The sequence below is a fragment of the Saccoglossus kowalevskii genome, chromosome 12, assembly GCF_978046115.1.
Source record: "Saccoglossus kowalevskii chromosome 12, keSacKowa6.1, whole genome shotgun sequence".
Taxonomy (NCBI): Eukaryota; Metazoa; Hemichordata; class Enteropneusta; family Harrimaniidae; genus Saccoglossus; species Saccoglossus kowalevskii.
In genome coordinates this window covers 4174076-4191698 of record NC_140652.1, presented here as the reverse complement: position 1 = coordinate 4191698, position 17623 = coordinate 4174076, and the positions used below count along the sequence as shown (strand labels likewise).

Genomic DNA, 17623 nt, shown 5'->3' with positions numbered 1-17623 from the left:
TTGATGATAACAAGCAATAACGTATACGGATATTTGAAAGTTCACTTGTACCAACAGGGAATTGCTAATGAGCCTTGAATATTGGTTCGCTCTAAAACAATAACACAACTTTCATGTTTATAGACGAATTGATTTAGAAAGTTGATCTATTTATTTGTATTCCCACAGTTAGAGCCCATGATGACTGAAAACGCCACCCGGATTTCGGCGATTTGTCCTGGATTAGTAAACACACCAATAGTGATAACCACCAAGTCACGCTATGATGATATCATAAAAGACATGCAGAACACTATGATGTTTTTTGAGTAAGTAAGTAAGGTAGAATAAAAATGATCGAAATTTATATATATTTGCGTGTTGTTTTTCAGACCATGTGTTATAGGTGATCACGTGGTGACCATGGTAGAAGATGCAAAGTACAATGGTTGTGCATGCCTAGCGTCACCAGGTTACCCGTTCTCAATAGTAGAACCACCTAAGTTAGAGTTAACATAACTCATTATAAAATGTAGTTCTAAAACTTATGACTTTCGTAGAGCAATTAAGAAAGTCAAAGTAAAACGTGAATAGAAATTTTAGGATATTAATCTGTACATCATACAGACTATATTGAACAAAACTATTGTTCTGTGCGTCAATCTGTTCGATTATCATAATAATATAAAAAAGTTATAATTCATGTATGTCACTGCTAAAAATGATTTATTAGAATACATATCTGATTCACACAATTCTGACCGATACTCCGTATTGATTAATATGTGTTCACGTGATAAATCTAAATGGAGTATTTCTACAATAGATTTGAATGTGTAATATGTCTATTGCATCTTATTAATGCGTTCATTTGCTTCTGACGTCATAACATGCAGGACATAACATGCAGAATCAATGAGTCTATAATAACCAAGATACACATCGTGTTATGCCGATTTACATTCTTATCTATGACTATTATGTCCAGGCTATTTATTGTGTGTATATCCCTCTTATTGTCTCTATTCTGTCAATTTCAACTCTGAGGCCAACTAGACACCATATGTGATATCACCACATTACTTTTGAACGATTCTATCCATGTCAAAATAGATTCATTCAAAATGGCTACGGTAGTACATTTTGTACTTCCTTTAAATGTGTTGGTGTGATGCCATTGATATACGAGACACCACCATGGCATGCGGTACACGTGAGCATGTATCTGTGAGGAAGGGACTAGCAGGTTTAATGTGGGATATAGAACCCCCATCCTACTCTTCAGAGCGCGACGGGTTGTCTGACCTTTGTTTACATTTATTGTACTGTATTGGCATTCATGAACCCTCGCAGCAAGTAAACAATATGCACCCTTTATGTAAACGAGTGACCTCAAATCCTTTCAAGGCACCCGTATTTGTATGACAAAGGAGTACAACCAGGGACAAGTCAGTAGTCATGGAGATTGCACAAAGTTGCAATTAATACTGGAGCTGCATGCGCATTGTATATGACTTGTCATTGCAGAGAGTTTACTGTAAAAGATGACGTGAAAAAGTAAAACATTATATCGAGATTGACACTGCAATATAATTTAGAACTGTGGTGGCGCTAATACCTGGACGGTTTGTGCCATACAATTATCGTACCCGTTTTCTCAAGTAGCCGCAAACGAAAATATTGGTGATATGAACACGGGGTTAGTTCAAAGTTCAAGGATAAAACCTGTCAGTGTTGTCATTGCGTACGTTTGTCTGAAAACACAGTGTATATATGTAGAAGAACAGTGAACCAATGCAGCTGTTAAAAGTAAGTATCATACACAAGACAATGAACAAAAAGCAAAGATACAAACTTATTGATATTATTAGACTTTTGTATTATGAAGAGTTTGTTAATTCAGTCCATGTATGGACATAATAAACAGATCACCGCAATACTGTGTTAAGTCAAAATTCGAATGACAACCCCGTCCCATCAATGGCTTGATGGTACCATTTATCCATCTCTTCACTCTGTGCTACAGTAAAACTTCCTTTCCACCCACCAACTTTACCTATAACGAGATAAACACGGAATAAAATACAATAATGGATTAGTCAAATCATTGTGACGAAACCACAAACACAATAAATAAATAAATAAAAGTGATTACCTTTCCTCACAAAGGGTGTATCTTTAGGGTCTATCCCCAAAGCAACACATGCGTGGTCACGTGTCTTGTTTTTCTTCATAGCATCAAACGTACATTGTTGGGCCACCTTGTCAATTTGTTCATCAGTTAGGCTCTTTCCAAGAAACTTGCAAACCATCCGAACTGTACCTACCAGATCCTAGCATTCGGGAGAATTTTTTAATATGTTTAATTGTTGATAAAACAAGTGGAAAAGTATTGCAAACATGTATTGTAAAACAATTGTGGAAAATAAATAAAATATGCGTATTAATACTGTTGTAGCACACTTACATTGTCGTGATTAAATCATGACGTTTACTGCATTAGAAATATGGGAAGCTGTACATAATTTAGTTAAACCTGTTTGACGATATATGTAAAAAGTCATCACTGCTATGCACAACTTTGCCTGGTTGTCACACGCAACGTAATATTACCGTAATTGGTATAGTACAGGTGTGATGGTTCAAATACCAAAATGGCAACAGTAACAGAAAGACTTCCCTGGCGGGAAGACTTCCCTGGTTCTCTCTTACTATAATACTTCTTCAACGATGTGTCTGCTTGCTGCATCTCGACTAATTTGTCTTTTGTTACATGTGCTCCAGTCTTTACATCACACACTTTGAGCGGCTTCACCTTACCTGATTTCTTCGCTTGCGCTCTGGTTGTTACTGCTCCACCCGCATTCCACACTGGATCCGGGTCATCTGGTGATCTTGCTCCGGGCACATTCCCAACAATTAACTCATAGATTGGGTCCTGCACACATAATGCTTCAACCGTGCCTCTCAAATATGGCGTATCAATTTTCACCATGGTGACTGGAACCCTTCTTACAGTACGATCAACCATCAATATATGACCCATCTTTCTTGTATACTGGTTATCTGGTACCAAGCTCTTCTTGACTATAATGCCATTACACCCAGTGTCTCTCAACATGGTCACAACTGTGTCACCAACCTTCCCTTGACCCACAGGCAAAGTCCTGTCCTCCACAACGCCACTCCGTTCCATACATGTACCACTCACAACCTTTAACTGCTTCCCCGATGCTAACAACAAATGGTCCTTCTCAATCGTTTTAGGCACATCACTGTCAATTTGAACAGCACAGCTAGCACTGATATTAGACTCCTCTTTAACCACTGCAGCTTGTCATGGTTGACATCAGTAACGCGGGATGGACATTGTGCTGGTCGATGACCAACACCCTGACATACATAACACCGGATACTACTACCCTGTCCCACATCAGTATTTCTAATGACAGTCTTATCATTACGCCTCACCTGGTCCTTCGTGGTTAACTGTCGATCATGTGCCACTAGGTACTGTTTTGCTATTACTGCCAACTCATCTAAATCTTTGGGTGCTCTTTCTTTAAGATAAACTGCAAGATCTCTTGTACAGGCACCAATAAACTGCTCCTTCACCATCAAGTCGGTAACACCATCATATGTTGCTGCAGTGCCTGACAACTCAACCCATTTAGCAAAATATGAGGAATGTCAATTATTATTAAGGGTATTAAGCAATGATGTCATTTGATAATGTTTAATGTTATTCCATCGCCAAAAGAAACATCTTGTTTAAGTTTGAATTGTGAAATTCATAAATATTTAGATAAAAAATAAGAAATAAATTAATACCACCATAACAATCACAGAAAATAAAGACACAGCTACATTGCAAGGTGATACAAAATGATGCTCACCTTTCAACACCTTGGATATCATCTCCTTTTTCTCGCAGTATTGCAAACGCTCTGTCTTGCTGTAAACGCAGTGCCCTTCTATCTACTGTAGGACTGGTATCTACAGCCAACTCAGGAAACTTACGTACCTTCTTGATGTAAATTCTGTGAAAAAAACAAAACAAACAGCGATGAACATCATGAATCAAATCTTTTTTTCACACCATAAGTTCAAGATTTTATTTTAGTGTTATGGTAGCTGTTCTGTCCATATATTTCTGCATTTTAATATAGAGTCTGTAACTTAAAATTGTTATTTTTACTTAATACTCAATTGTTACACTTCTTAATAAACTACAGACGCATGTATCAGATCACACAAAACTATCATTCAACTTGACCTTTGAACTCACCGTGCTGGACATGTAGCTTTGAATGCTTTGGCTTCTGCACTTTTTTTATTAATGGATCCTTTTCTGCGAGGCCCATACTGACATTCCATTACAATAGCTCTACTTCCTAAAGATAAAAACAAAAGTACCATATATGATAGGTATTAGGCACTGAGGGTTTCACACCTGTAGTTAAAATTGTATCATTGTACGTTTCAAAAACAGACGAATGTAACTCTCTATTTTTATTTCTGGGGTAGCAATAAGTTGTATTTTTCATTACATCCAAAAATTTTAGGATTATCAGTTCGAAACATGAAGGTTTTCTTTCTCTGAATTTACTTGATTTGTGTGCTTTGATTAATGCAGGGTGCATTCGTACCTAAGGTCTTCATAATGGGCAAATGTTATCGTTATCGTAAATTATTGTTGCTTGAATAAAAAAAAATAAAAAATAGTTTGCGTCAACCAGCAACATTATTTGGATGGCTTACATTTTTACATTCCACTTTGTTATGATCCTGATGGCCTACTCCTATACTTAGGGTTGTATACATTTGTTGTACAGAACAGAAAGTTTATAGATATGATGCACTATGTAGGTAAAATACAGCCTATTTTCATATGCATAGATTAACATTAGATTATTTATTAGAATGATTTAAATGATTATTATTGTAAACTATAAATCAAATCCTATTTACATGGAGGATATCATATGAGTGATACCATATTTATTTCTCTTGTGACTCAATTTTTTTTTGTTCAAAGCTTTCATGTTCTAAGCATCTAGATGTATCCCATTTAAGGCACCATATATTACAAAAACATTAATAATTATTATATTTCAAACAATGATGCATTTAACCAGTTACTGGTAGCATGGTGGTTGTCGCATCAGACTCATGATCAGTAGACCCAAGTTCAAATCCTACCTTAGCCTGAACATCTAATGGTCTAACCCTTCCCTGAGTGAGTGTGCCACAGACTCAATGGGAAGGCCAATTCCACTGGCTGAGATTCATCTACTAATGAATGCGACTTAGGGGGAACCATGGTTGAGGTCCGCAGGTGCTTGTGTTCGACCGAGCCTGGTTGATGCCACGATAGTGAAATAAATTGCCATTTGATAAGGAGATGGCCGCACAGCTCTATCATTTAATCCCAAACATGAATATGACTTATGTGGCAAAAATCTGCAATTTGCACATATAAAAAAAAAAGCCTGGCACAAAAAACATTAAAAAAAAAAAAAATAGTGATACATGGATATATTGTCTAGTCAATAAATGATCGATGGTGTCTTTGGAGATGACATCATCAGGCTCAAGTTGCATTTACAGACCAATCAAATTGCGGATATAGTAAGTGATACTGAGGCTGTAATATCACTTGGCTTTGAATTACCACGCAGATTTAGCTTGACACACATAATAAATACTTATATGAACAAACAACGATTGTTTACCTGCGTTTAGAAATGGTATCCCATCATACGGGACATACTGTGATTTCCACATCAATCGTTTAGATGGCTTATTCTGACTCGGTGATTGCCGTGTTCCCCAAAATGTTCCTGTCTGTTGTTTGTGATAGGTTAACAGTAAGTCTAGTTCTACCTCGCTCTCCACAAAGCCTCGGTATGAATCACCAATCGCCTACAGACAATTATGTATTGAATTTCAAATATAAGTACATATTGGATTACATGTTCATTCAATTACACATCATACATATGTATTCATAGGTATATACCATATTTCAGGTCTTAAATTAACAAAATTCTCTTCTTGGAAGCATGGTAGACTACCAAGAGCCTACTACCATACAATCTGTATTAGAAGCTGCATCCATTATTTTTGTACAATTAGGAACAAAATATTCATTATTTCTCATATGTGTAGATGCTCTAATAGAAGCCGCATCCCCTCTGTTGCAATATAACATTTTATTAGAAGTCACAGCATCTAATACAGATTTCACAGTAGTCATGAGATGTAGTAGAAACTTAAGGCATGTAAGAAAGTGCATGTAAACACAAATAAATAAGACACACACTTAGTGTAAAAACAAAGTGTATTTTTTTTTGTAAATTTTTAGTAGTGTATTTGGTCTAATTCATTTGAAAAATGGCAGCCCTAACACATGAATTATTAGTCTGTATAATCTTCTATAAGTTTGTTCTATAATTTTAGCAGCTGAAGAAGCTCCACACTCTGAGTGAATGTTTTGAATACATTTTGTGAAAGTTGTAGGAAAATAGACAAATTTTGCTTCCAATATAAATTCATGATTTTTACTGACTTGCGAAATTTATGAAAATTTGTAAAATTAAAGCAGTTTGCAGTAATAATAGTGTGTAGGCAACAATGTCTAAATATAAAAAAAAGCAAAAACATAACAATTTTAACACTGGGCATTCATGAACCTACAATTCTACCTCAAATTATTATTACAAAGCGTATCTACGATGTATAATAATAACGTTATCACGAGAATACAGCAAAGTATGCACTCAGGCAGTACAGAATCACATTCCAGTGAGAATAATGTATCACTGGATTTCTTTTATCACTGAATAACCCTACCTCAACATCTTTGAGCCTAGCTGCCCATGCCGGACACCCTGGTGGCAATTCTTTATGTGGCGTGGATTCCTGAACTTGTTGCACAACAACACTGCTAGCCGTACTTTCTAACAACGCTGTCACAGAGTTGTGACAATGTGTTACGTCTTGTAATTGCTCTAAACTACATGTACTGGTAGGAACTATAGATACAACAAAACATAAACAAAGATAAGCTCTCTGATTCCAATCAGACTATGAACAATTAACAGTAGCGACGTATTTATGTATGCCACACAATAAAAACAAAAATGGATATATTTGTACATATGCACAGTTTAAAGATTAATAGTAAATAGTAGATTTTCCGGTCTCTGCAAGATCTCACATAATTCAATTCAACTTGATGATTTTATTCTAAATTTGAATTTCTTAGTAGTTGCCTATCGTTCAGAGAGAAACATGACATACACTCACTTTATCAAAATAGATCATCATAAAAATAGTATAGCCCATATCCAAACACTTAGTGTTCATAGTATAGCCCATATCCAAACACTTAGTGTTCATAGTATAGCCCGTATCCAAACACTTAGTGTTCATAGTATAGCCCGTATCCAAACACTTAGTGTTCATAGTATAGCCCGTATCCAAACACTTAGTGTTCATACTTGTGAAATCCCACACGTTGTTTTGACATCACTTCAAGGACGAAAAATGATATGTTGTCATAAATTGAACAATCTTCATGATAAAAATGACATAGATCTCATAATCTGGTGAAGCCTATGTTATTGCTGTACCACCAAAAACTCCATTATATTGTTAATTCTTACCATGATGCTGTGATGTTCCTTCCTGATGTGAGTGCTGGGAAGCCTGCTCTGTCACGGCCACCACCTGGTATATCTTACCTTGGGCCACATCACCATTCTCTAACTGTACAACCTGCAGATCTGATTGGCCACCAGATAGATGCACCTGGGAAATAATTTGCATAACTTAAAATCTAGAATAATCTCAGAAGCTTTTTTCAACAAGCGTGCTCTAACTAGGACATATTTAACAAAACATTAGACATGGTTTGCTTAATACCATGTAGAAGCACATCTCTAATAGAAGCACATGTAAACCAACAATTTTATACTGCATTGTTTTGATATGTCTAATTTGATTATAGATATGATAAACCTAAACCCCAATCTCAAGTTTACTAAAATATAAAAATTATCTAATCTTGTGGCTATGAACTCTAGAATTGAGAGGTATTTCAAAACTGTTACCAGGTCGCTTAGTATGACAAAAAGTTCTAAGAGGCCCTCTAGTATTTCACAACTGTTTACCAGACCCCCCGGTATTTCAAAACGGTTAACAGATATCTGTCATATTGGAAGGAAATATAATAAAGTACTGAGAAATATGGTAAATAGTTCCTTAAGAACCCTTCACCTCTAATCTGAACACTCAGGTTCCCCTAATGTAATTGTATATGCCCCTCCAGTAACTATATGTGTTTCAAAGAGAGGCATATAACATGTAAATAGGGGAGGGGGGATACTGAAGGGGCAGGGTTAGGATTAGGCCTTAAGGAACTGTTATGTTTATGATTACCAGTACCTCCTGGTATGTTTGCGATGTGTTGGTTATGTCAGCTGATACAGCTGGGATGACCTCCGTGACCCCGGTCACGTGATGATGAACAACCTGTACTTGGTCTGGATTAGTTGCCATAGCAACTGTTTAAATGTCAACATATGCAACGTATACAAACTGAAAAATAAAAATAAAAAAGATAATGAATAGTTAGAATAACTATTGCTACGTTCATGTTATGGGATTAATTAATAAAAATTGCTATATTTAAATTATATCCATTTGTTGTTATGGTATTTATTATGAGTCATCGTGCACATGAACAGCAAAGGAAATTAGAAAAACAATTATTTTACACATCGATGTGGCATTGCAAGAAAAAAACAGATCATTTGCATTCATTTTATTGATTACTACAACATCTGACCATAAATAGCTACACTTCCCTCTATCGTCAAGTCATACTAGTACAAGTCAGTATATGTTCTCTTAAATTCATCACCAAGGGCGTTATTTCAGTTCACGCTGAGTGTTCAGATAGCAAATCTTGGCACATAACACGTTTCGGTCCCAAGCATCTATGGGAACCAGAATCGGCACGTGCTGACTCGGTCTTGACCGTTCACCCACATGTTTGAGCACATGCTGACACAGTCCAGAGTCTCGGCACATACGGAGATCTCTAACGTGAATGCCACTTATAATTATAGTGATACAGAATTGTTCCTATTTTTGCTGGAAGAATGAATCAGTGAAAATAAAATCCAGTGAATACACTTTCATTCCTATATTTTACAATAATCTCATCAAAAATCAGTGAAAATAAAATCCAGTGAATACACTTTCATTCCTATATTTTACAATAATCTCATCAAAAATCAGTGAAAATAAACAAAACAGTCTTTTCAGCAAAAATTAATTCCAGTTAAAATAAAGTTATATTAATAATTTTCTGTCATCGTCAACTTTACATTTTTTAAAAGTTTATTTGCTTTGAAATGTATCTCAGGTGAACCTCTCTCAGATCTATAATTTTGATGAATATTTTTGGTACATGTAAATAGTGTCATTGTTGCCGTCATTTTGCAAACGGTTACCCTGAATGCTTCAATATACATATACTATATTTAGATAACTTGAGTGGACCTCTGTCAGATTTGTTCATTTGGTATTTGTTCAATTCTCTATTTTAACAAATATTTTTGTCATTTTTGGTAAAGAATGCTATTTTATGACACTACAAGAAGAATTGCCTTAATTTTCTCATTTTAGTGAATATTTTCAACTATACAGCTGAGCTGTATCAGTCAACATGCTGCTTATTTATAAATATGTTTAAAAACTAAAACACAACTTTCTGTCATTCACTCATCAACATAAGTCATATTTTCTTGATCCAGCATACAATTATTTAGTTTATTACTAGGTAATATTTCTTTTTATTGTACATCTGTATTTCTACCAGTTATACAGTGAAGGGCAGAAAACTGTACTTTAGTTTATAAATGTATTTATAATAATTCGTAAATACCGGTCATTCAAATATTTAAAGGGTGGTGGTCGTCGTGCCGCACATGCGCAAGGGTCTCATATAAACAAAGATGGCAATTTTGACTGTACACCAAGTACATACTGAGAGGTTACCAACTTGTGATTTAATTAGAAAAGTGCATTGGATTATGGGAAAATAAATGTTTATCAACACAAATGTCGCACATGCGCTGCACGACGATTACTGTCCTTTATTAACGATTGGCTTAATAGCATCACATTGTCTACACCCATTATGTGCATACAAGCCTTTGAGTGACATAGCAACTGTAACCGCCCACTTATTCAAATGAAGGGCTTGCTGATTGGATGTTGTTGAACTAGCTCATTAATAATAATTAAACTCATGATGATGTTGCCATATCATTTCTAGGTTGGTCAATTTGAATTCTACCAGTCATTTCGGTTTTATACAAAATGTATATTTATAAAATATTAATAACATCCCCAGCTTTATGCCTTTCACTCTGGAGCAAATACAATTTAAAAACATTTACTGGTATAGGAACAATTTAGTAATGTCCATTACCCATGAGTCTTTGGCTCTTTCCCTAATTTACAATTGATTTATGCGGAACATGGATATAAAAGTATTTTAAGGGAAAATTTTCTCAATTTCTGACAACAGATTTTATGATGTCATACTTTACCCACAATCCTTTGCTGAAGAATCAAGATGGCGGACTACATAAATTGATGAAAAGTTCAATATCTAAAGAATAAAAAGTGATATAAAAAAACTGTAAATTGCATGTTCTTACATTTGCCGAGCTCTTTTATCTGGGAGTATTATGTTGTTAGCATTATGTTTCCTTTAATGCAGTTTGAGCCAAATTCAAATTTTGTACTACTGAGCATGTTACTGCACATATATGCAATGCATTATGGGAGATAACTCCCTATTATATATAATGGGAAACTATCGCCCTGGAAACTCACTAAACTATATGTAAATTTTTGAAATGATTTCACATTGTTAGATTCCAGATCAATTTTGAGAAATGAAAAAAAAAACATTTTTCATGATATTTGAATCATCTTTTATTTTCATTTTTGGTATTCTGATGGTTTGATCTCAGTAACGAATGTATAACAAACATGACAAAAATAATCTTCAATTTGAGGCAACCTCCTTAATTTGACATAAAGATGTTCACCCCTGATAAGTTATTGTATAAAATTGACAATTCTCATCACCACATCACATTTGTAAGTGACTAAGTTTTATTAACTTTTTAAATATAAAAACAATCCAAGTTAACAATTTCAAATTGAAGGTGTGTGCATGCCTCTGGTTTTACATAACTTTGCCATGTGGATGAATTTTCTCTAAAGGAAAGGTATATTATGATTCACTCCATACAGCAAAACATTAATAAATACACGGGGAACTACGTAAACGTCAAGTTTGGATATAACACGAGATTAGATCATGAATTGCGAATACAAATCTTGACCGACATCTTCTCTATATCAAATTATAGGCCCTAGCTTTATAAATGATACAATTTGTTGAAATAGCATAATGCAAATGGAAAAAAGTGGGATAATTCCAAGTCTTATAGACGCGGGGGTATCACTAGGCAACACGATTGGTCATTCACTACATTTAGGCCGGCACTGGATGTATAGTAGTGCACATGACCGTGTATATATCACCTCGTCTAATGGTGTACGTGGAAATATACATATGTAGGTCAACATCGTATAATAAAAGAGCGACATCAACAATAAAGCGAAAACTATCAGAACTAATATTTGTTTAGCGACGGCATTCAAATTTACCCCCCCCCCCCAATAAAAAAAAAACGACCTTAACAACTACTACTATAAATATAGCGCACAAAAACGGAACAGAAATATCACATTAAAAATCGGCCATTTTGTTTTCTCGTTTTCAATACAGCTCGTCTGCGTCGTTCCCTTCTCTCCCCAATCTGTCTGACAGATCTCTAATCATTGGACCCATGGGCTAAAACAAAGAGGGTTTTTAAACCATCACCACACGTGTAAACATCCCGGCAAATTTTAAAGGCAATAGAGAAAGGCTGAAAACGAGTCACCAACCTCGTCTTGATCTACGCAACCTCGACTTGGACGCCATTGAAGTCGACCCGATCGAATGATTTATCAGGGAGTGGGCAAATCTCGAACATAAAGCCACGTAAAACGCGAGAGTTTGGTTGCCGTTGACAACGTTACACTCCTTACATTGTACCGTTAGGGACGTAATGTCAATGATTGTACCACGGTTTTTAGTAATCGTGATTGTACATACATGTTCTCTTTCTTATATTCTAAGAATAGAATAGAATAACATTTTTTTTTACTATTGTCAGACATAAATGCCTGTCATAACGAAATGTTATTTCTTCATACACGCACACAATAGTACAAGTAGGACAACATAATTTATAATATCTTTGTTTCTGAATGTACCTGTGTAAGATATATCTGAGGGATCGTGACAGTTACATACAATAATGTATGTACAACTTATGAAAAACTCATGCACACGGGATCACTAACGACTGGTTACAAAAATCCCCTTCTGTCCTGGGCGCATGCTCAGTAACATGGCAACCATGGCAATGTACGTCCATACTGTACAACACCAGAGGTACCTCTGACAACACCCGGATGCAGGACTATAATCTATTTTGTTTTTAATTTCCACATGTATTTATTGTTACTTTTGTTTATTTATGACTATTTAAAAATAACAAAGACGGGAAAAAATTAAGCCAATGCCCGCATTGGATCGATTGTGTCAGTCGATGAGGGCGCTATACACAAAACCTCGTTTATTGCAACTTGGTTGCACCATCAACACAGAATACTTATATACGACATTTATATTGTTATTATACGTGCTGGCTAAGTTGGTTGGATACTTCGTCTTTAGAACACTGGATAGTTCCTCTGCCTTCACGCTGAAGAAGTGGGTTCGATCCCCACAGGACGCTTCACTTTCTGACAACGCAATCCAGCACATTTTGCCAACATGTGCCACGACAGAGGACGCAACACGTGATATGTTGCTTGTACATATCCGAGTACAATTGTAAATAAATACTAAATTCCCATCTGTATTATAAAAACTCACAGTAATTTCATAATATTATTTGAAACGCGGAATGTGTTTCAAGTGTACCAAATTAAAGTGAGCGTAAATTCACCATAAACGAAACAAATTCCTCGACCAGGTAAAACTCTTAGATGATGTGAGACTTGGACTTTTACCAGGCTGCGACTTTTTTCTTCACAACGCACTCCTCTGAACTACCAGTTTAGTCGAAATTAACATTAGCATATTTTTTACTCACATGTTCAAAATGGCGGTATCTTCCGACAGTGCGAGTAGCCAATCAGCGACCGCTTTGCTACTGGTGATCTTTTTGCATTAATGAGATATTAGCCATGGTGCCATTCAAGTTGGACACAAATCTCAAAAGTGAAGTCACAAGGCAGGCTTTTGAGTGGTCAACAGATGGTTGTAATTAGAGAATGATTTTCGTCGTCCGTGCCGAGTACTTCAAAATAAATTGAAGCAGCCAGTGTATAAGTCCTACGGCTACGTCCTAACAACACCTCTGTCCCGTGGTGTTTGCTACCCTAATTTATAGATACTCGTCGATTTCCATCATATAAAAATATAAAACACACATGTTCAACGACAAAATTAATGCAAACGCATGTCCAGTGAGATTATGATAAATCATTGATGTAATTAAGAAAACTTTTTAGTTTCTTTTGTTATTGTTTCCACTTCGCTCAAGATCAAAAAAGTATTTATATCTATATGAAAATTATATAACTTTGTCTTAAAGTAAAATGCCTCAAAATAAAATTCAGTGATATAGGTACGAGCGACACGAAGTTAATAAAATCACATTTGCTTATGCGACACTCTCTGTCAACTTATGAACTTGAAGTTCCACTATACCCAGTCTTGTACCTGTGAATGCGTTTGAGATGGGAATTCAGTCGAAGTACAATAATTTATGTAACATTGCCTAAAATATGTGCCCAGTATAAGTCACCAAATCGACGGCGTTGTAGATTCTTGGTTCCATGTTAAAAATAAGATTCGGTGATTCAAAACTTAGTTCAGCATTTCTCGTTCGTATCGTTTTATACAAAACGACCTGTGTTTCCATTACATTGCATAGGGCCATTGTATCAAATTATTCCTTTTCAGAAGTATAATAGAATATTTTAAAATCACGCTTCGCCAGTTTCTGTTACTTAAAAACGTAATGTCGATAAAAATGCTAACTTTGATATATCATGCAGCTTGAGTTGGCAAAACAATTCTTGTTCAGCTTCATAACGCAATGAGACTGTCACATCGTCTATCATACAGCAGTACGCGTCATTTTGAGGAGGAAAAAGCTGGATAGCGTCAGTGGGGGAGAGAGTGCTAGGCGGGATTCGAACCCACACAATTCTAATTATGAGTTAGATCGATTACCATTATCGTACAAGCGAGGTACCCACAAGACTAAGCCAGCATGGAAGACTTCGCAGCTATAACTGCCTTTTATAATGCCCGTAAGTGTGAGTGGCGACACGATGTCAATAGCAACACTGACGTCGATATTCTGTTGTCAAAGCGGAACACACTCGCTGAATGAATAGGCATTCAAAGCTGCCAGGGGTATTACTATTGTGTTTTTGTTTACTGTGTAATATCATAGACCCTAGACCATATACACTCACCATTTCTGTACACTACGATTTATTATACTAGACCAAATCAATGTAATCAACGAATGCGCCATTTTGAATTGCGTTGCCACGGGGATGTCAGGAGTGTCTTGATGACTCGAATATTTTTGTTAGAACAATGAGCGTAACGTCATAGACTATTTTGGAGAATTCACTAATTATCAGATGATAATATTATAATCAGAATGAACCAACAACCAGGTTATAAATCATCCCAGTGAGTAAATTTACGAATCATACTTCTTCCAATAATAGTTTAACTTTATTTGACCAAACACACCATCCATATATGCTTTGATATATTACCGACAAAAACATGACTTCCGTCCAAGCATGCCCTTTGTTACAAAACTACAATGAATGTGCCAAGCTTGCAATGAATAGCTTATAGAGGGCGTAAGTAAAAAGGATAACGACATAAACGATGCGTCGATGAAGGCGCTATACACATAACCGCGTTTATTGCAGCCAAGTTGCATCATCCAAGAAGAATACTGATATACGAGATTTATAATGTTTCTAGACGTGCTGGCTAAGTATGTTGGATACTTCGTCTTTAGAACAATGGTTAGTTCATCAGCTTTGGGTGCCGAAGAAGTGGGTTCGAATCCTACAAGACACTTCACTCTCCAACAACGCAATCCAGCATGTTTTGTTGTTCATATATAACTCTTGTGTAAATTTTCTAATGTTTGCTTGATGTGATATTCGTACTAGTCATGCTGAGCTCCGAGTCTCGCCAGAAGTATTTATCCTGACAAAGTTAACATAGATTGCGCCCTCTGCCGACGTGTGTTATAGCTATTGACGGAAGGTGAAACTCCCAAATTTTAATACACCAAATTGTTTCAGAAATTGATTGGAGGGGAGGGCATTGCTACCAAATTTCGACTCGACTTCACCCGCATTTTATTCTACAGATCATCAATATTGTATGCTGACGTCAAAATTGCCGAACAAACTTGAATGTGACCAGTGTCAACCTTAATGTGACACATGTCAAATGAAAGGGCGGTGGTCGTCGCGCCGCGTCGTGTTCTATAAAGACTCATAGCTACGTACTCAGCGTACATAAAATACATTGTTTAAATACATGAAATTCGAACACGTGCAGCGCAACGACACCGGCCTTTAAAGTGACACTTCGCCAAATACATGTGTAACTAACCCTGTGAAAATACGGAAGTTTGCTCAAAACTTACATCGTTTTTTTTAAACATTTTGATGACCGTTAACAAATTGTTATCACAACTACCGGGGATGGACTTAAATTTCACCAAATCGTTTCCCTGTGTTGACAAGTTTCCCTTATAGCGCTGTTATACTCGCTTCTACTTCCCAAATTTATTGGTTAGATAAAATCTTCAGCAATGCACTTCTCGGACTTGGTCGTGGCCGTTAATGTCTTCAAAATAATACGGTACCTGTCAGTATAACACATCTGTCACGACTGACCGTCATATAGCAGACACTTCACTTGCTTCGAACACAAACAATTAATGATGCATTAGGTCGAAGGTCAAAGCGTAGTGCCGCCTGACGTCTCGTTGTCGTGCGTATTCTCTCTATATACAACGAATGGTAGTGAATAAAAACACAACATCTTAATTTACGCTATGCTTTAAAACTCTTTATGGAAAGTCATGCATGAACTTCAAAGCCGTATCTTGAAACAAAACGAAGCGTAGTTACTTCAAATTCGTGACGATGGTAATGAAATTGATTACCGCCAAGAAAAAAACATCCTTCGTGCACTTTATTCTCAATTCCACCCTCCCTAACAATAATTCATAATATTTCATGGATTTAATTTTTGCGCGGATTTTGTTTTTCTATACTGTGTAGTACGTGATCGATGCACACAGTGATGAATACGCGTTGAATATATGACAGCCATGGTCACAGTCTTCCTCGCCGTTTTTTTTACAGTATAATGAGAAAATAGTCAGTCAGCCAATCAGGTATAAATATACGAAGTACACTAAGCTCTAAGTCCATAGTCCAAACAAATGTTTCAGTCGATTTTCATTTGACAGCAAGATTTAACCCTGCTGAATGTTATTCACGTTACGGGCCTACTCCTAAACACGAAGTCCCGTGATATATTGTATGTTTGACTTTGGCAATCAGAAGGACGCATACGTTTGAACCATATGTCCCATGTGACGTAACAACGAAAAATATGTTGTTTGTTTAAACAAAATTCGAATGCGCACTGCACGACGACTGAGGGCGCTTGGAATTTCACTGCAAATGTAAAATGTGCTGGATTGCGCGGATTAGGCGAGGTGGGAATCTATGTTCGATCTTCAGTCGAATCTTTCCCATTAAGGTACAAACGAAGAACCCAACCTGTTTAGCCAACACACGTGATACAGTCGATTTTTTTATTAAAGCCAATCGGCTCTAGATGATGTAATCGGTCTGCAACTTTGCAGAATCTTCTTGCAAATTCACCAAACTACTGGCGCAACTTTGCAGACTTTCCGCGTAGCAATACAGACTTGTTTGTTGTTTAATTGTAACTTGCTCGTAATCGATTGAAGTGAATAAACAGTTGAGTTATTGTTACCGCACGGTAAACTTGTCTTCTCGAGTTCTCTATTCCGGGTGTCTACCCCCAACCGACTCAACTCGCGTGCCCATGCGCATACATCCCTATGTGACGTTTTCGGACATATCCGTGGCATAAGAACAATGGTGTGACAGTTTATCTATCGCATATCAATTACAAACAACCTATTGTTACAATAAATAACTAAAAAGTTTTGACAAATATTTATTTCACTTAAGGTTACAACAGCGGTTAAATTAATCTAACATTCTCTAAAATTTAATAAGTATGTTACTATTATATATATAGAAATATATGCCACGAACAATCAGAACACACCGAAACGTAACATCGTGAATAAATAAACGTTTACTCGGACGT

General features: G+C 36.2%; 1 protein-coding gene across 5 annotated transcripts; it reads right to left on the bottom strand.

Annotated features, from left to right (window-relative positions):
- Positions 1–1834: 1834 nt before the first annotated feature.
- On the bottom strand, positions 1835–12081 carry LOC144344191 (calcium-responsive transcription factor-like). 5 transcript variants are annotated; one of them, XM_085506082.1, is made up of 11 exons: positions 12025–12081; positions 10608–10669; positions 8425–8583; positions 7650–7794; positions 6835–7016; positions 5715–5904; positions 4268–4373; positions 3876–4019; positions 2800–3632; positions 2135–2312; positions 1835–2035 (listed from the first exon to the last, which is right to left on the bottom strand). In XM_085506082.1, the coding sequence occupies exons 3-9, from the start codon at positions 8542–8544 to the stop codon at positions 3614–3616; spliced, it is 906 nt and encodes a 301-aa protein (XP_085362208.1). In that variant the 5' UTR covers positions 8545–8583; positions 10608–10669; positions 12025–12081; the 3' UTR covers positions 1835–2035; positions 2135–2312; positions 2800–3613. The 5 variants fall into 5 exon arrangements, with proteins under 5 accessions (XP_085362208.1, XP_085362207.1, XP_085362209.1 ...); XM_085506081.1 differs by lacking the exon at positions 10608–10669; XM_085506083.1 differs by lacking the exon at positions 10608–10669 and having other exon boundaries at positions 8431–8583.
- Positions 12082–17623: the final 5542 nt, after the last annotated feature.